This window comes from Chrysoperla carnea, chromosome 3 (genome assembly GCF_905475395.1).
Source record: "Chrysoperla carnea chromosome 3, inChrCarn1.1, whole genome shotgun sequence".
NCBI classification, from domain to species: domain Eukaryota; kingdom Metazoa; phylum Arthropoda; class Insecta; order Neuroptera; family Chrysopidae; genus Chrysoperla; species Chrysoperla carnea.
Genome location: NC_058339.1, coordinates 11,617,495 through 11,638,042, shown reverse-complemented (window position 1 = coordinate 11,638,042; position 20,548 = coordinate 11,617,495). Strand labels below are relative to the sequence as shown.

The 20,548-nt window shown below is 29.1% G+C and overlaps 4 protein-coding genes across 4 annotated transcripts; 2 read left to right on the top strand and 2 right to left on the bottom strand.

Annotated features, from left to right (window-relative positions):
* The first annotated feature begins 1,210 nt into the window (after positions 1-1,210).
* LOC123295201 (brachyurin-like) lies at positions 1,211-7,396 on the top strand. The gene is made up of 6 exons (XM_044876451.1): positions 1,211-1,261; positions 1,334-1,468; positions 6,468-6,565; positions 6,635-6,801; positions 6,880-7,118; positions 7,198-7,396. Exons 1-6 carry the CDS (start codon positions 1,211-1,213, stop codon positions 7,372-7,374), a joined length of 867 nt encoding a protein of 288 aa, XP_044732386.1. The 3' UTR covers positions 7,375-7,396.
* A 1,238-nt stretch (positions 7,397-8,634) lies between these two features.
* Positions 8,635-10,530, bottom strand: LOC123295545 (chymotrypsin BI-like). Its single transcript, XM_044876930.1, has 7 exons — positions 10,453-10,530; positions 10,244-10,381; positions 10,082-10,179; positions 9,286-9,452; positions 9,128-9,223; positions 8,925-9,067; positions 8,635-8,848 (listed from the first exon to the last, which is right to left on the bottom strand). The coding sequence occupies exons 1-7, from the start codon at positions 10,498-10,500 to the stop codon at positions 8,672-8,674; spliced, it is 867 nt and encodes a 288-aa protein (XP_044732865.1). The 5' UTR covers positions 10,501-10,530; the 3' UTR covers positions 8,635-8,671.
* Positions 10,531-16,127: 5,597 nt separating this feature from the next.
* On the bottom strand, positions 16,128-16,582 carry LOC123295720 (defensin ARD1-like). Its single transcript, XM_044877151.1, has one exon. The coding sequence runs from the start codon at positions 16,490-16,492 to the stop codon at positions 16,271-16,273; it is 222 nt and encodes a 73-aa protein (XP_044733086.1). The 5' UTR covers positions 16,493-16,582; the 3' UTR covers positions 16,128-16,270.
* A 3,380-nt stretch (positions 16,583-19,962) lies between these two features.
* LOC123295671 (defensin ARD1-like) lies at positions 19,963-20,293 on the top strand. The gene has a single exon (XM_044877092.1). It carries the CDS (start codon positions 20,061-20,063, stop codon positions 20,280-20,282), a length of 222 nt encoding a protein of 73 aa, XP_044733027.1. The 5' UTR covers positions 19,963-20,060; the 3' UTR covers positions 20,283-20,293.
* Positions 20,294-20,548: the final 255 nt, after the last annotated feature.

Here is a 20,548-nt window from a genome sequence, read left to right as displayed (position 1 = left end):
GATTATCTTTTATAGTTTTAGAGAAAATGGTCGTGCGATACAATCAGTGCCGCCAAATTCTGATAGGCGAACTTACAACTGCCGGGCGTATATGGTCCCATCGAATGCTTTGCTCGAGAACCAGAGTTAACTCTTCTTAATTTCTCTTCTTTGTTTCTTAGTCGAAATTAGTACAAAAATTATTAAAAATTATTTTGATAAGTAAAATTACAGTGATTTTGTTAGCAACAGTTGTTGATTTGTTATTAATCCTTTTAAATCCAGTGGATTAACTCATAAATCTCTTTAATTTTTTTTTAAAACAATAAAATCTCCAATTGCTATTCTCTATACAGCTACATATTTGTAATTGTTTTCAAAATAAAGCAGCTAAAATTTTGATGCCTTAGGGACGTTCCAGGCTATGTAATGAAATGATTAAGTACGAAATTATACTAGACTTCCGATTCAAGTTTTTAGAGTAGATTCTGTTATAACTTAAAATTAGACGAAAACAAAAATTTTTTTCGTTATATACCATAGTTTTCGAAAAATCGATGCCTAAAGATTTATGGGAAATCACTTTTAGAAGAAATCTTCCAGTATTAAATGTTACAGCCTGTACTGATTGATTAGCAACTTTGACTAAAAGAAGCAGTGAAATTATAAAGCCAATTGAACATATTATGTTTATTATTGATTCTGAAATTTTGATATATTTTATGATTCAAGGTTTGGTCTTACAATCGCAATCCAATTTCTAATTGCTTGATGATCGTATTTTTCGGCTATCAGGCTTTTTAAGTTATGCAGCAAATTCACCAATGTAACTTTTTTTGGACTTTGGATGAGAGCTGACTATTTTAATTTACATTTTAAGCCAAAGAATGCTTCATGCAATTTTTAAATAAATTTTTAGTCAAAAAATTTTGATTGTGTTATAAGATTTTTTACTCTCTGAAGTAATATTCAAAAAAATTCGAAATATTCGAGATATATACTTAAGATATTGCAAATATTAAGTATCTAAACTTTGATTGAAATTATTTAAAAAAATTATCATTTGAATATGAATGACGTATCTTTAAACAAGAGGGCATTTAAGATTATTAAAACACCAATTTTTAATCTCATCACTTCACCTGTTTACGTAAAAATTTAAAAGATGAAATTATAAGAATTTTAGTATATAAACCAAATTTTATTCAGAATCAATAAGCATTTTACAAAAATGAAGTTAATCGTAGCATGTTGTTTGATAGCTTTTGTGGCAGGAGTAGAAGTAAGTGTTATTTTTTAATTAATTTACTTGGCCATCAATATTGATGACAATTTTAATTTATTTTCTTAATAGGTGACACTGCAGGAAGTCGTTCATAAAGAAAATTATCATCCAGAAAGCCCAGAAAATTTACCCAATTTATTACCAAAATTAGGTGGTAGAATTGTTAATGGACTCGTTGCTGAGGATGGTCAATTTCCATATCAAGTAAGTTTTTTTTTGTATAATTATCAAATACTTTGTTAGTAACTAGCAGCTATCCACCCACTACCCGGGGTAACATCAATTTTAAATGCATACAAGTATTTAAAAATGTTTTATTTAAGCATTCGCTCCCTATTTGACGCCCTTAAAGAATGAATTTTCATTAAAAAAAAATTGAAACAGTAAACTTTTGTATCAAACCAATAGCACAACAGTGCGTTAGCGTAGAATAAGTAAAATGGAAAATTGAAAGGGTAATGTATGATGATGATGATGATGTATATGTGAAATGTCAATGTTTTTGTTGTGACTATATATACAGGACGTCAAATAGCCCTTTTTCACACCCTTATATCTCAGAAACTACTTGAGCTATAATGTTGCGCTTTTCAACTTAAGTAGATATATACACTGGGACGCCGTAAATCAAAGCTCACGTTCACGGCTCTCATCGTTTCCGAGCAATAACGCGTCAAAAAACGGCCACGCCCCGAAATTTTGTTGCTGACTGATATAAATTCACAGCAAAACTGAGAAATGGTAGAAAGATGCGGTTTTCATTAAAATAAATTAGAGAAAAATCATACCCCAGAAAAAATACCAAATATCAAAATTTTTAACGGGAAATGGGAAATTTCGCTAATTATAGGTGCATTTTTTCCCTATTAAAAATACATGGTAAAATATGAACCAATCAGAAGGCTAGTTTTTTTTCCTATACAATTTGTATGGTAAAACTTAAATACGCCTAAAAATTTGTTATTTATATAATTTTAATTAAATATTGATTAAATTTGAATAAATATTAAATAAATATTCAAAAATTAATTGTGTATTTCAATATTTCCAACTTAAAATATTATAAAAATTAAATAAAATATATCTTATTACTAAGACCCTATGAAATTCAAAGTACCATGTAGAAAACATATTAAAATTATTATGTTACATTAATTAGGAAAATTTTAATTTGCTTTTATAGCGAAAACTGTAAGAGATAGAACAAAAGTTTAAATGCAAAAAATGTTCCTTGCATAAAATTAAACAATTCTGTATGAAAAATTTTGTTGTAAAGGTAATTGTTTTCCCGTGAAAAGCAAATAAAGTAAAAAATTAAATTGCAATTTTCGGAAAAACGGTAAGAGATAGAACAAAAGTTTAAATGTAAAAAATGTTCCTTACATAAAAATAAACAACTTTTGTTTGAAACATTTTTTCGAAAAAACAATCATTTTCCCTCGAGAAAGTAAATAACCAGTCCTGTTTTTTTCGTTAATGCAAAATCCAACTATTTTTGTCCTTAAATTTAAAAAAAGTATAAATATAATTTTACAAGAAGTTTTAAACCATTTTGCTTAAATGGCTTGTAGTGTTTACTACTAATTGTTGCAATGACAACGAATTTTATTTTCTTAAAAACAATGGTATTGTTATGTTCAACAATAAATAATCTTGCAACCCAATTTTGAAGCCGACACCCTCAATCGATTACGTTGAAATTTTGTAAGCACGCTGACTTTGAATGACATTGAATTTTTATGGTTGACTTGATCAAATTTTCTCTTCGCTTCCGCCATATTTTGTTAAATGGGGGGGGGATGTTATTACTCAATTTTAAAGCAGATATCTTCAACCGATTGAGTTGAAATTTTGTATACACGTTTAGATTTGATAACAAAACATGGTAAGGTTAGTGGCGTTATTATTTTTCCATCACTTCCACTATAATTGATTTATCTATAAATGATTCAGCTATACCGATTCTAAGGGACTTCTAAATTATAGAAAGATGCGATTTTGGACATTCGACAGAGACTTGCTTGAATTGAGGGTCAACCTATGCGCAGTACTATTACATGTAATCCTCGTGTGCGCACAAGCAATTTTTAAGGCCTACATGTGCGCAGTAACAAAATATAAATTTAGCGTATGCGCAGTTGCAAGATTCAGGATAAATGCATGCGCACAACTATAATTATTGATTAATCTGTGGGCACTTCCCGGATATAATACCCAAATATGCGCACTAACAAAATATAAAGTCCCTGTATGTGCAGTTGTAATATTCAGGATCAACCCATGCGCAGTATTATTACATGTAATCCACATGTGCGCACATGCAATATATAAGGCCTACATATGCGCAGTAGCAAAATATTAACCAAGCTAATGCGCAGTTCTAAGATTCAGGTAAAATGCATGCGCAGAACTATCATTTGTGATTAATTTATGCGCATTTTCAATATTTAAGGACCAAATATGCCCATTTACAAAATATAGGGTTCCCGTTTGCGCAGTTGTAATATTTAGAATCAACCCATGCGCAGTACTACATCATGTAATCCACATGCGTGTACTAGCAATATATAAGGCCTATATAAACGCAGTAACAAAATATAAATTCAGCGTATGCGTAGTTGTAAGATTCAGGATAAATGCATACGCACAACTATAATTATTGATTAATCTGTGCGCACTTGCCGGATATAATACTCAAATATGCGCACTAACAAAATATAAAGTCCCTGTATGCGCAGTTGTAATATTCAGGATCAACCCATGCGCAGTACTATTACATGTAATCCACATGTGCGCACTAGCAATATATAAGGCCAACATATGCGCAGTAGCAAAATATTAATGAAACTAATGCGCAGTTCTAAGATTCAGGTAAAATGCATGCGCAGAACTATAATTTGAGATTAATTTATGCGCATTTTCAATATTTAAGGACCAAATATGCCCATTAACAAAATATAAGGTCCCTGTTTGCGCAGTTGTAATATTTAGAATCAACCCATGTGCAGTAATATTTCATGTAATCCACATGCGTGCACTAGCAATGTATTAGGCCTACATACGCGCAGTAACAAAATATAAATTCAGCGTATGCGTAGTTGTAAGATTTAGGATAAATGCATGGGCCGAACTATAATTTGTGATTAATCTGTACGTACTTCCAATATATAAGACCCAAATATGCACACTTACAAAATTTAAGGTCAATGTGTGCGCAGTTGTTGTATTCCAGATTATCCCATGCGCAGAACAATTATATGGGATCAAAGTGTGCGCAATACCAATATATAAGACCCAAATATGCGCACTTACAAAATATAAGGCCCCTGTATGAGCCGTTGTAATATTCAGGATCAATCCATGTGCAGAACTATTTTATGAAATCAAGCTGTGCGTATTACCCATAAATAAGGCCTAAATATTTGCAGTTACATAATATCTGTCTGTCCATATGCACATCTGTCTGCCAACACGATAACTCAAAAACGAAAAGAGATATTAAGATGAAATTTTTATAGCGTACTCAGGACGTAAAAAGTGAGGTCAAGTTCGTAAATGATCATTATACGTCAATTGATTTCTGGGTCTGTGGAACCCATCTTGTAAACCGTTAGAGATATAACAAAAATTTTAATGTAAAAAATATTCCTTATAAAGAAATAACCAACTTTTGCATAAAACATTTTTTCGAAAACATGACTGTTTACCCATGCGGACGCAAATTAGGCGTAAATTATATAGAATGCATTATATAATAATCAATATCAGTTATATGAAAAGGAAATTTTCATTATAATATTTATAAATAACACTATTTTGATGACATCTTGTTCGGCATATTTCTTGACGTACGAGGCTCAGTATTCAACAGTAATTCAATGTATGCATAATGGTGAGTTAAAATTGTTACAAACACTTTCAACTTAAATACTATTGCCTGGCAAAAAGAAGTGATATCCCACCAAAAACATAAATGTGTAAAAAGGCGTAGATGAATTCCAATAAACTCAATTACGTCAGCCCAAAAAAGTTGTGAAATCCCGTAGAGAAAAAAATTATTCGAAAAAAAATTATAAAAATGGCATAAATTTATTGAGTAACTTTTCCGTAAAGAAACATTAAAGTATTACATTAGCAACTTTTCGGTGCCTTCATACCTACACGCACCTGTATAGGAGAACAAAAGATAATCGTTAACCCCCTACTATCTCCCTCCTCCCCTCTAATGTTATGACGTAATAATTTTTTCACAACTTTTATGAAACATCAAAATTTAAATTTAAACAATCAAAGTATTCTTTAGATTAAAGTCAAGCACCTACTTAACAAAGGCCTAATTTTTTTTACTAAAGTAAGAAAATTATTGGTTTAAATTTCTTGTCAAGTTTCTCCTTAGTACGTATTTATTTAATATTTTACTTCGCAAGTTTTTTATTTTTAGATTCGTTTTTATATTCCGAAAACTTGCGAAGTAAAATATTAAATAAATACGTACTAAGGAGAAACTTGACAAGAAATTTAAACCAATAATTTTCTTACTTTAGTAAAAAAAATTAGGCCTTTGTTAAGTAGGTGCTTGACTTTAATCTAAAGAATACTTTGATTGTTTAAATTTAAATTTTGATGTTTCATAAAAGTTGTGAAAAAATTATTACGTCATAACATTAGAGGGGAGGAGGGAGATAGTAGGGGGTTAACGATTATCTTTTGTTCTCCTATACAGGTGCGTGTAGGTATGAAGGCACCGAAAAGTTGCTAATGTAATACTTTAATGTTTCTTTACGGAAAAGTTACTCAATAAATTTATGCCATTTTTATAATTTTTTTTCGAATAATTTTTTTCTCTACGGGATTTCACAACTTTTTTGGGCTGACGTAATTGAGTTTATTGGAATTCATCTACGCCTTTTTACACATTTATGTTTTTGGTGGGATATCAATTTTACATTTCTAACTTGCAAAATAACAAAGTTTCGTATGAACTTTCAGTCCCTATTTTACCCCCTTGAAGACTGAAATATTCAAAAATAGTCAAACAATAAACTTTTGTTTTGACCCATGAGCTCAGATATCATTTTTTACATTTTTGACTTTAAAATGGGTCAAGTTTCATACAAACTTTCAACTCTCATTTGAACCCGCCAGGGTACGAATTTCCAATAACTCCTTCTAAGACCACATTTATGTCATTTATAACTTGTAGGTTGCATTGTTCCTAAGTGGAAAGGATGGTAGCACATTCTGTGGTGGTTCTTTGATTTCTCCTAACTATGTTTTAACGGCTGCTCATTGTGTTGAAGAGTAAGTTTTATATGAAAGTGCGATTATTTATTTTGAATGATTTATTTATCAATAAATATAAAATTTTAGTGTTGACAAAGTTGAGCTACTTTTTGGTACAAATTATATTTATAAACAATCGGCTGGACAAGTAAGAATGGTTTCGTATGACCTATACGCTCATGCCAAATATGATCCTAAAAGAATGATTAATGACATTGCACTCATTAAATTACCAAAACCCGTACAATTGACTGGTAAGTTTTGCTATTCCTTTTCTGTTGGAAAAACGTAAATTAAGCCACTATTACAACTAGAACAATTAAAATTTTCAGAAAAAATTCAATTATCTAGACTCCCTACATATTCTGACAAATCTAAAGACTATGTAGGAGAAGTATCAACAATTAGTGGTTGGGGAAAAACTCGAGATAGTAGCAATGTGAGTCCCGATTTACGATATGTTTCCAATCCAATAATAACTAATACAGATTGCAGTAAAAGTATGGTTAATTTGAATATTCCAAAAACACAAATTTGCCAAGCAGGAACTGGTATTAAAGGATCTTGTGGTGTAAGTTGATAAGGAAATTTAAAATTAAATTGTTTTCTATTTTTATAAAAAATTAAATTTATCTCTCTTTCGTTAACAGGGTGACAGTGGTGGCCCATTGGTTGTTATTGCTGAAGATGGTAAGCCAGTACAAGTTGGTTTAACATCGTATGGTCTGATCTATGGTTGTGAAAAAGGTTATGCATCAGCGTACACACGTGTTACCGAATATTTGGATTGGATATCTGAACATAGTGATGTTATCATTAAAAATTAAAGTTGCTAAGTTATTTAAGTATTTATAAAATTATTTTTTACTCTTTTGATCCAAATAAATTACAATTATTTATTAAATTAATTTGTTTTTTGATTACCCTACTCTATAATATTTCTCTGAATGTCTTTTTATCCGGATTCATAGACCTTTAGATGATTAGACCTGATGATTATTGACTATAATCGAAGAGTCTATATTTAATGTTTTCATTAAAAAACAGTGAAAACAAAAAACACAGAATTGAATTGAGTTTTTTGTGGAAATACCATGTATAGATAGTTTTGATTAATCAATCGTTTGTTTTTTACGTCATGTAAAAAAAGAAAGATAGCCACTCTTAGGTAGCCTCAGTCGTGTATATATAACACGACTGTGGGGTCACACATAATGTTACTGATATTCCCTAATAATACATACTATAATGTTTCAATCCAATTTGCATCCTCACGGGTAAAAAGTGGTGTTTATGAAAAAAAGTTTCAATCAAAAGTTGTTAAACTTTTTTTCAGGAACATTTTTGAATTGAAAATTTTGTTCTATCTCTAACGGCTTACAACTCTGACGTCAGCCAATCAGCATTCAATGACACTACAATTTGACAGATACTTTGAACAGTATAAATTGTAGGTACACGAAAACATCGATGTGCAGTCCGCCACCAAATTAGCAAAGAGTAACATATTAAGAGTAATTACGATTAGCTAATTCATACTTATGATGGCTACTTGGTAGTCGAGATGCGTATTTATAAAATACAAAAATTGATCTAGGAAGTTGGGGCTAAAATCGATATTTATTTCGAAATATCCTAGAGTTCTCATTTATTATCTTTGATAATATTTATAGTAATTTTCTAGGTACAAAACAAAGTTTCCGTCATCTGACATACACCAAATTGTAATTTTCCGAGTAACGGATGACGAACATCCTGTTTTTTCAAATGTCCGAACTAATTAATTGTTTTTTTCAATAGGTACATTTGGGAATATTCTGTTAAAAGAAACTTTTTCCTTACCAGAACATCCTCAAATTAAAATGAATAGTTTCAGCCTGTTAGTAATCGCTTATGAAAAAGAGCGTTGTTCACTGTCGGTTGCACCTGCTTGAAGTACCTACCTGCTATTCGCAAGTCTCCTAAATACTAATAGAATCAGATTAATTTTTTTAGAAAACCAATCTAAATTTATGAAGTGAGTTCAGAAATAAAAAGCGTTTCTGCAGAATATAAATTATATAATTTTTATTTAAGTTTCATAAATTAAAAGTATAATACATTGAAATAAATAAATAGTTGGAATTAAGGCCTCAATTTTACATCAGTATTTTCAGCAATAAAGTCTAAATATTCACTGACACGTGTATATGAGGTTGGTAATCCAATTGAACAACCTAAAATTGTTCCATATGAAGTGATTCCCACTTGAGTTTTGACATTATCTTTTTCGGTAATGGTAAGTGGGCCACCACTATCACCCTGCAATAATCAAAATCATATATACTATAAGAATATAATTTTTTTTTAAAATTTTTACAGAACAATTAAAACTTACATTGCAAGCACTGTTTCCATTTTTACCAGATTGGCATACTTGAGTTTTGGGTACTTCTCGTCCAAATAATAATTCTCCGCAATATTCGTTTGTGAGGATACGATTTTCTGCATACTTCAACACGGGGCTGATTCCGCTTGCAGCTACAATTATGAATATTGTTAAACAGTTGTACAAAATCGGTTAAGTTGTTATTAACTTACAGTCAGTTGGCTTTCCCCATCCACTGATAATAGATGGTTCTTCAGCATGAGAACTTTTGTCAGATTTGGATGGTAAACGGATTAATTGGATATTATCTAAAAAAAATATACAAAATTCAATTACATCTATCTTGTGTTGTGTGTTAAGTCAAACTTACTATTTAATTGAACTTCTTTGGGTAATGTGATGATAGCAATGTCATTAACGATGTTTTTGTTATCATATTTTGGATGAACGAGTGCTTTACCAGCCTCAAGTTCTACACGGGTTGGATCGTTTCCTCTGATGTTATGAGCTCCAAGAACAAGGGTGAAGTTAGAAACACTAAAATAATAAATTATTAAAATTTAATTTAAAAATACGATATTTAAGTTAGCAGACATGAAACCTTTGCCTTAAACGTTAAAAACAAACAATTTTATTTCCCTTTTCAACACACTTGAAAATATCTACAGAGTTGTAGCACTTTCATTTCAAAAATCTATATTTCGAGACTCCAAGATTATATCAAATAAACTTAATTAAGTCCTAGGTTTGTAAGAACAAATTTTGGTAAAGGTGTCATCTAAATAGTCTATTTCTGGTTGTCTGTCTGTCCGTCTATGAACACGATAATTCAAGAATGAAGAGAATGATGCTGAAATTTTTGTAGCGTGCTCGGGACGTAAAAAGTTAGATTGAGGTCAAGGTCTTATAATCTGTTGGAAAATAGAACAAAAGTTTAAAAATAAAAAATGTTTTTTATAAAAAAATAAACAACTTTTGTTTGAAATATTTCGTCGTAAACATCTTCTCCAAAACTATAAAAGATTGGGAGTTGGAAATTTGGAGGTAGCTTCAACTAATGGTCTTGCAAAATATTCTCGAAAACGAAAAAAAAAAACTAGAAAATACTGTCGAAAATTTTCCAAATTTTCGAAAATATCAATAAATAATACAAAATCAATCTTTACCCTTCAGCACAATGAGCAGCAGTTAAAACATATTTCTTCGAAATTAAAGATCCACCGCAAAATGCTTGTCCATTTGATAATTGTAAGAAAACACCAACCTATTAACACAAAATACATTTTAGTTTTAATTCTGTGATAATTCATCGATCTTTCGAAGCTTACTTGGTGTGGAAATTGACCAATTTTAGCTTCATGTCCTCCAACTACTCGACCCTCAAGTCCTAAATCTTGAATTGGTTTTAATTCACCTGGATAGATATAATTATCCATATGTCTTAAATTATCCCAATCGATTGCAGCCTAGAAACATTTTAAAAGGTTTTCATTATAAGTAATTTTTTTTAAATTCAAATAATTATATTTTGACTTACTTGAGTGGCTGCAACGCAGGCAACAACGATTAACAAAAACGATTTCATATTGGTATAATTCAAACTAAATTGATGAATATCGAAATTTTGAATGGTTATTTATACAAAAAGTGAAGTGATAAACCACTTTCGTATATAATTTTGATAACATTGTTTAAAAATAAATATCCTTTTTTTTTTCAATAAAGTTTCAATCAAAATGCGTAATCTTAATCTTACCACCTGACGAAAATTGTATTAAAATGTAATTGATCAAAATTAGTTCAATTGAATGATTTGTAGACTGATAAAACATATACTGATATAACACGTTTTTCTTTGATAACTATTAAAAAAAATGAATAATTTTGAAGATTAATTTTTTAAGAAACTATATGAGTGCAATTTTTTCAACTCAATGAATTTTTTACTTTGTTTATCCACTTTATTTATTATTATTACTTATTTTTTGTTGTTCACATTTTAATTATGCACACAATATTTACATCATGGTCTGTTGACATGACATGAATCCAAGAAGTCCGGGTTCGAGTCCTGGTTCGAGTGTATTTTTTTCAATTCTCTTTAATTAAGATTACTAGACAAGCATTTGTCAATAATTAGTTTACGATTGAATGTAACATATTATATATCAAAATTAGTCGAACAGACCATGATGTAAATATTGTGTGCATAATTAAAATGTGAACAACAAAAAATAAGTAATAATAATAAATAAAGTGGATAAACAAAGTAAAAAATTCATTGAGTTGAAAAAATTGCATTCGTGTCTAGAACTCGAATAGCCTAATTGGTAGGGCGCTTGACATGAATCCAAGAAGTCCGGGTTCGAGTCCTGGTTCGAGTGTATTTTTTTCAATTCTCTTTAATTAACTATATGAGCTTTATTTTCTAAAGGCTGTTATATATTTATTTATTTTCTTACATGTGCCACAACTCACAATTAATTATTGCCATATTTGTATACAGTAAATTCGAGATTTTCTGAAAAAAATCGTGTTTGCCAGCTCCGACGCACGACTGGAGCTTACTCCTTAAGTGTTATATAGTATACTGTGCCCGTCAGGTTATTGTCAGTTTAAAACAATAAATGCTTTGTCTGTTATACGAACTATGTAGTATATTTTATGTATGGTAACCCGAAAAATCCCCAAGAAGTACCTTCTGGGCGCCCTTTCAAAATTGCTAATAATTTTCCATCCCCACCTCTTCATATTGTCCGATAAGTTCAGTATTAGAATCAATTGACTTAGTATTTGAAGCTACCTACAAATTTGCATGCCTCTATTTTGTGTACTTTTGGAGAATGTGGAATCTTACTTAAAACAAAAGTTGTTTATTTTTTCCCAGGAAACATTTTTTGTATTTCCCTAAACTTTACTAGATGGGTCTCACAGATCCAAGATCCAAATGATCAATGTTGCTCATGTTCAAGAACTCCAACTCATTTTTTACGCCTTAGGTACGTAATAAAAATTTCAGCTCGATATCTCTCTTTGTTTTTGAGTTATCGTGTTTCCAAAAAAGCAGACAGGCAGATGGGCAGATACGGAAATGGACTAATGAGCTAATTTATGAACACCTATACCAAAATTTTGTTCATTTTATCAATATTTCTATGCGCTACAAATTTGGGACTAAATTTAATATACCTTGATATATATTTCATAAAAACAGGGTCTAAAAACTAATCCAATTCCACAATAAATCCTCAAAGCTTTTTAATTGTTATTTTTATCAGCTTGAATAAAAGCTTTAATTGTAATTGTGAAATTTTTTTGGACAAAACAATGAAAGACCATGTATACCTAAATTGATAAAATCAATCAAGTATTTTTACATAAAAACGTGATTTTTAAATTTTATTTTCAAGTATTTTAGTTGAGTGCAAAACTTTTCTTACGCACATGTTAAGTATAGATTAGTAAATATTGAACAAATTAGTATTCCGTTTATAAAGTTCATATAGCGGGACAGTAGATTATATTTATTTATATTGGGATTTAATTTTTTTTAAAAGAATTGTCACAAGTAAAATATATACAAATATTGCCATTTCCAAAAATTAAACAGCGGCGGTTGTAAGAAGGATTCACAGTGAACAACTAGTTATCAAAATGTTAAATTTGTTACTTCCTTCTTTTAGCTTACATAGGCGGGCTTCCGAAATAATAATGGGGTTGCAAATAATGTAATGGTTTTTGGGGTTGCTGATCTCAAATTTTCAGTCAAAATGTTTAATTTTTTTTCAATTCGATACATCCAGCAAACAATTTATTCGAAGGAAAAAGCATCGTTTATTATACTAAAATTTTACTTTTCAAATCATATTTTAAATAATTCTAAAATACATAAGATTATATCAATTGTGTGTGTGTGAAGTACTTGTTGATAACGATAATATAGTTTTTTTTTTAAATAATTTTGACGTAGATATTATTATAATTATATTTTTAACCATTTATTCTTTGAATTATCTATATTCAGAATACATTATGGTGTATTTATATTGTTCTGATAAGAAACACAATAACAAAAATAATAACAAGGAAATTATGAAACATTCATTTAATTGATATTTTTTCTAATTAATTAATAGAAATATTATTTTCTTGCAACTATATTGTTCAATTTTTATTGCCGAAAAAAATTAAAGATAAGGCAACCGAAATGAAATTATTGGTTGGAAATTTTGTTTATACTGAGGGAAACTGGTCCTCAAAAATTGAAATAATTCCTCGGGGTTTAGATATTGCTGGATCACGTAACATTGACAAATATGTAGTGATGGACAAATTAACCAATTTGCAAAAAGTTTTGCCTATGTGCTTTCATGAGATTCATGACTTTTTGAAGCACTGTGGGGATGTAAATCTTCCATTTTAAAATGAAAAATCCATATAAAATACTTTTATTAAAATATGCAAAAAGCCAAAACTATTACATCATTCGATTAAAATGTAAAATTTACTGTTAGATCGAAAAATACGAAAGATACGCGTGAAAACATAACCACTCCTTGGACATTCGGGTAAAAAAAATTATAACGAAAGTATTTTAATCGTCACAAAGTCGTTGTTGAGATTTCAGAAATATCCTTATCTTATTTGCATAAATTTTATCTCATATTTATAAATTCTAACCATTCACAACTACGACGGCATTTAGTGAATATCATCTAAAAGTTTTCCATGTTAAATTTTCCAAAGTTTTTCATCGATAGTAATTTATAATGATAAATCGAACTGATAGTTGATCATATCTATAAAGTGTGTAGGTTTAGGTTTACTGTAACTGACACTGCAAATCTTTCAATATAACTTAAAAACAAATTCTGGTTTCGATCCCTGTTTAGTAAACATATCTGTCTTTACATCTTTAACAATGGTGTTGTTCTGTTGCAGGTACACCAATTTAACAAATTTCTTTTTCTTTATGATCGACATTTGGTTTAATTTTTTTAAAGTCTTTACTTTGGCTTATATATTTTATTTTATTTCACTTTAATTTCAAGGGTTATTGATAAGGGTTTAATGTTTTTATTATCCGTGAAGATTATAATTTATTATTAATATTTTATTTTAGGCTAAACCTTTATTTCTTTCGAGAGTGTATACATATTTCATGAATATTAAGTTATTACGAAAATCCTACCTTTAGGATAAAATTATACCTAGGTTTTTGTTACAAGGCGTTGTAAAATCTATCATATTTCTGTTTAATTTAATTTAATTTTTTTTATTTTATTTTTAGGGCTTAGGACAAAGACTGAATTTATTTTCTTCTTAAATTTCCGAGTGCCATGACCATATTTCTAATTTTAACGTAGATGTATTGGGCGAGTGCATCTTCAGGTTTAAGTCAAGACCCTTAAATTACGCTGATAGATCCCTGAAAGACAAAGGATACCTAAGGAACTTACATATCTGTTGTAAGAGATAAATATTGGTAATTTTTATCAAAACAAAAAATATGTCGTTTTTTATTGTTTTGCGTTTATAAGTATCTAATAACATAAAATCGTCGAACCCAGCAAAGCAAACAAAACGCAAATAATTCGTGTTTTTCGAGTATAAACTATTTTACCTTGTAGATTAAATTGAAAGTTTATAGATTATATCAAACTATTGTTAAAAATTTGACGCGCATAAAAAATACCTATTGAAACTAGTATAATATAAATCGGTTCAAAGATCAAAGAATTAACTATTAATATCTCAATGTCCTTGCTACACATGTATAAGTAAGTATGTTAATGCCCTTTTGCCATATACGTTTTGATTACTACAGGATAATTTTTGTAAAAGTTTCCACCTTTATATTTCCATTGGATACAAAAACACGTATCGGCTTATTTTTAGGAGGAATAAAAATAGATTCTTTTGTTTATTTTATATGGTTGTTCAAGTGGTTTTTTTGTTTTTAAAAAGAACTACTTATTTCGGTATCAGTTTCTTCTTCTTTACCTAGTATTTGTTTACAATTTTTTTTTTTTTTTTTTAAGTATTTGCTCGTTAAAAATTTTCTTATTTTAAAAGTTGAGGGCTAGAAAAAAATACGTAATTTTATTTAAAAAGGCAAAGTGATGACCATGCAAGTGTTCCCGTATAAAAAAACATACTTTATTTTTATTTACTATAAAAATGAGTAGATACGCGTTTTTCCTTTTTTTCAACTCTGTTTTGGAAATATAATGGTGGAAACTTTAAAATAAATCACCCTGCATATTTAATTATTAATAAGTTAGGTGTTAGTTATTGCATTAAATATTGATTGATTGACAGTTATTTACATCAACTTAATTATTATATTGAAAATAATAGTATTTTACCTTTTAACAAATTTGTCATGAACTAATAATAATTTCATATTTCAATTTTATTGGACATAAATTAACAACTAAATAGTTATTTTATAGTATTTTATTAAACGCTTGAAAGATATTTTTATACCCTTTATTTACGGAATATATGCAAGATATACAAAGCTTAGTGCCAAGTTTGTAACACTTCAAAATATTGATGGTACCTACAAAATTTTGGTAAAGATGTTCAACAAAATCACCCAAGTAGTAAAAATTCCACGATAACTCAAAACAAAAAAGGATATCAAGCTTTTCATAGCGTGCTTAAGACTTAAAAGGTGAGATAGAGTTCGTAAATGAGCAACATAGGTCAAGGTCTTGGATCTGTAAGACTCCTCTTGTAAACCGAACAAAAGTTAATTGTAAAAAATGTTCCTTATGAAAAAATAAACAACTTTTGTTTGAAATATTTTATATATCATAAACAAAACAACAAAAGATAAGTTGAAAATTTGCAGGTAGCTTCAAATAGTGTGAAACTTTCTCGGAAAAAAAAATTCTAAACAATACGTTCAAAAATTGTGAAATTTTCGATAAAAATAACTTGAAAATTTTAGTGTAGAAACGATTTACTAATTTCCATTGCTCCTTTTGGCCATGATAAAATAATATATTCCAAATGAAGCCGTAATATGTTGTATCACAAAACATGCAATTCTAAACAAAATAGTCCCTAGCTGATTTTGGACCCGATGTATAATAGAATGAAATAAAAAAAAAACAGTTAAATATTTTGAACAAACAAATTTTTATTAAAATCCATCTTACAATATTAATATAACATTCATTTAAAAATAGATAATAACAATTTTAATTTATTGATAAGAATTAATTTACATTTACTTTTATAGTTTACTAATTTAGATGATGTTAAATAATCTTGAAATGTGACGATTAATGTTAATCCACCTTAAATACCTCTGAATTCTGCCATCTTGTGTTCCATGAAAAGTGTTATGTTTCACACCAACAATTGACATTAGCAAAGCTTCCACAATGACCTCCTTTGAATCCACGTCTTTTACATTCCTTGTTACAATTTGAAGTATAGTTAACAGCACCCCATACACAGCTACCGATAAGTTTGTCAGCTTCGACTCCATTTTCCGGAGATGAAACAATAACCATAAAGGTGAGACATACCAATAATAACATTGAACGATAATTGTTTGCCATTTTTAGGTATATTAAAAGCAGATATTTGTTTGAAGTTTATCGATATTACTACTGATGTTACAGTTAAGAGATGCAAGTATGAACTGTTTTTGATGTTCCCATTCTTTGTATTTATATATTTTGGAAAAATAATAAACAAAACAAGTATTTATGGTTATAATCTAAACTACTAAGAAATAAGGAAAATACGCAATCAGAATTGATAAGAGTGGTAAAAACCCCATAATTTATTCATTAAATAGTACAGGTCGTATGGCGCACGTGTATAGGATATTAAAGACGAAATTTTTTCGTTGAATTATCTTAAGGGTTGATGTTTTTGAAACCCATGTGGTGAAGTTGCAACGTGATCAAGCCACCCCCGTTGCTTTGTGGGTTGTGTACAACTATATTGGGGTGAATTTGCATTTATTCAACCTTACAAATCGGTATTTCTGTTATTTAAGTCAAAACTTGTCATAAAATTTTTACCTAAATTAATCCGTTTCCAAATTTATTTAAACATATGTTTAAAAAATCAAATTTTTGTTATTTAATGCTAAGCGGTATAAATTTTGAAATGAGATGAAACTAAGAAGGCATGTTCTGTATTGTAACAGGAAAAAAATGATAAAAAATAAGAAAATTTTTGACGAGTCCCGTTCTTTTCGAAATATTGAATATTCTATAAATAAATATTGTATAATTATTATATAACTATAAATATTGTTTTGCCTTATATTTTTAATTTGTAATTGGACAACCATGTTGAAATTTGATCGAGGTTTTTAAAAATTTTTGCTTAGTTGGATAAAAATAATTTGAAAGATAATAAAATATTACATTTCTCTAAAAAAAAATTTCATTTTTTGCGGTGTAATTGAAAAATAAATACAAAACTTTTTAAATTTCTTAAATTCTCAGTATAGAAAGTTATTGTAATGGGTCCGATTTTCGAAATCGAAATTTTCAACTTATCTTTCAAAAAATGATATCGACTACGTTGAGACTAACATTTCTTCTTAGACCCATGAAAAAATATTTAGAAGCTTTGAAACTTTTGTTATTATTTTAGTATTTTTGTTATTATTTTATTATTCAGACGGGCTGCTGACTTTTTTCTTTTCAATTCATAGTCAGGCAGTCGGATTTTTAAAAAAAAATTATTTTATGAATTGTTTTTATGAATCTATTGTCGTCACTAAAAGAATATTAATTTGTCTGATACAGGATGGTCGAAGTATCTAAGATCGGAATTCACAAAATATTAGAAAAATTAGTACAATTTCTCAATACACTAACGGTCGGGAAAGCGTCTTTTTCTAAGCTAAATTTGTAGATATTTTGGAAAAAAAAGAATATTTTTATGAATATTTTCTACTAAGAAAAATTAAAAACACGAAAGGATGACCTAAGAATACTTCCGAAAAAATATTGCCGTTTTCGAAATATTCATAATAATAACCCCTTTTTCGAAAATTTCTACACCTTGTATCCAGTAAAGGGCGCATTCCCGACCACAAATTTATTGAGAAATTACTATTTACGTCATTTGATTATCCAAGCTGCTTTACCTGCTTACATAGCTTGGATCATTCTGTAGAATAAAAATTTTCAAAAAACATAACCCTCCTACTGAGCCAGTCAGGTAAAATCCATTATCATTATTTTACTTAGACCACCCTGTAGGATCAACATTTTCTTTAGTTCCATTGAAAAAACAATACCCTCCTACCATGCCAGTCAGGTAAAATCCATTATCAATATTTAAATGATTATCCTAACTAATTTTTATAATAAAAATGAAAGTAATTATGGCTGTCTGTTACGTTACTCTTTGACTCGAAAATAAAACTTGAAGGTAGTTAAAACAGGAAAACACTCCTGAAATTTCAATTTTCTATTTACGATTTTCCCGAAAACTTATTTTTTTTATATATGTAAGAAAGGAGCGATTTTTTGCGTTCGACTTAAAAAATTCCACAAAACTTATGGTGAAAATCGAAAATTTAAATATTTTCCTCGCTAAATATTTTTCCAACCCCCTAAAATCGATAAATTGGCTTCTTTTACATAAATTATTTTTCCTGTTATGTGGGAATTGAAGTCAAAGGAATTGAAGTAAAATTGATGTGCAAAGGAGCGGATTAAGCAAGGGCAAGTGAGTTAAAGCATGATAGCATGTGGTACATTTGTTTTAAAACTTTGGCATTTTCTATATTGCGAGTGGTATATTAGAGGGAATAATTGTGATGAAAAAGTACTAAATGATCCCACTAAATGAATCATTTACCGAATTAATTGAAAGAAAGCATTACAAAGACGAAACAACGGGAAAAAAGCTAGTCTTATATAATGTAAAATACGTAAATATGTGTGAATACCAATAAACATGAATGAGGAAAGATTTTTAAATAAAATAAGCCTACCAAACTGGTTTTTTTTATTTTTTTATTTTACTACGACACATATTTTAACTATTGTTTTGTTTTCATTGACAATATTTTGATTGCATCACATCTAGCTGAAATAAGGAAAAATAAAAATAAAATCAATTTTATCCATAAAGATTATATAGTACAGGTTGTAACGGCGCACGAGTGCGGAAAAAATGCAGCACGTTTTTTTTTTTGTTCGTTAGTTTCTCTTTAAGGTTCATTGAAGTTTCCAGAAACCCAAAAGTTGCAAAGTTGTGAGGTTAATTTGGTACAAATACACTTAGCGTCCGATCCACTTCTGTATTCATATAATCCCTGTTACTAAAATAAATAGTTCGCAGGATGATATCCTCCTAAATTGAGCCGTTTTCGAGATATTGCCCCCATGAAATTGTTTAATTCGAGTTTTTAGTACTTAATTCTAAGTGGTGCAAACTTTGAAATGAAATGAAACTAAACAGCTATCATCTATATCAGTCGAATCACCCATAGATTTTTAAAGATTGTTGTACTTCTCGAAATATCGAGTATTCAGCTTTGTATGTTCGATATTTCGAGAAGAATGACTATCTTCAAAAATTCATTCGATCATTTTTTTGCTCTTACAATATAGGTTTCAAAGTTTGGACCGCTTAGAATAAATAACAACAATACGATTTTTTCAATTTTAGGGTTTAATATCTGGGAAAAGGATTAATTTTTGTATAAATTTTCTGACAAGTTGAATACCGGATTTTAGGGCCGACCAGATGCAAACTATATTTGCACCTAAATCGAAAAGTAATGGCGCTAGCAAGATCACGTTTCAATTTGATCACATGGGTTTTTGGAAACTTCTACTCTTAATAATACATAACGAAAAAATTTGTCACTAAAACATCCTATACTCGTGTGCCATTACCACCTGTACTACTTAGTTAATAAATTATAGGGTTTTTACCACTCTTATCAATTCTGATTGCGTATTTTCCTCATTTCTTTGTAATTCGGATTATAACCATAAATACTTGTTTTGTTTATTATTTTTCCAAAATATATAAATACAAAGAATGGGAACATCAAAAGCAGTTCATACTTGCATCTCTTAACTGTAACATCAGTAGTAATATCGATAAACTTCAAACAAATATCTGCTTTTAAAATACTTAAAAATGGCAAACAATTATCGTTCCATGTTAGTATTGGTATGTCTTACATTTTTGGTTATTGTTTCATCTCCGGAAAATGGAGTCGAAGCTGACAAACTTATTGGTAGCTGTGTATGGGGTGCTGTTAACTATACTTCAAATTGTAACAAGGAATGTAAAAGACGTGGATACAAAGGTGGACATTGTGGAAGCTTTGCTAACGTCAACTGTTGGTGTGAAACATAACACTTTTCATGGAACACAAGATGGCAGAATACAGAGGTATTCAAGGAAAAATAACATTAATCGTCACATTTCAAGATTATTTAACATCATCTTAGTTAGTAGACTATAAAAATAAATTTAAATTAATTCATAATCAATAAATTAAAATTGTTAATAATTATTTTTTAATGAATGCCATATTAATTTTGTAAGATAGATTTCAATAAAAATTTGTTTGGTCTAATTATTAAACTACTTTGTTTTATTTCATTCTATTTTTATTTTTA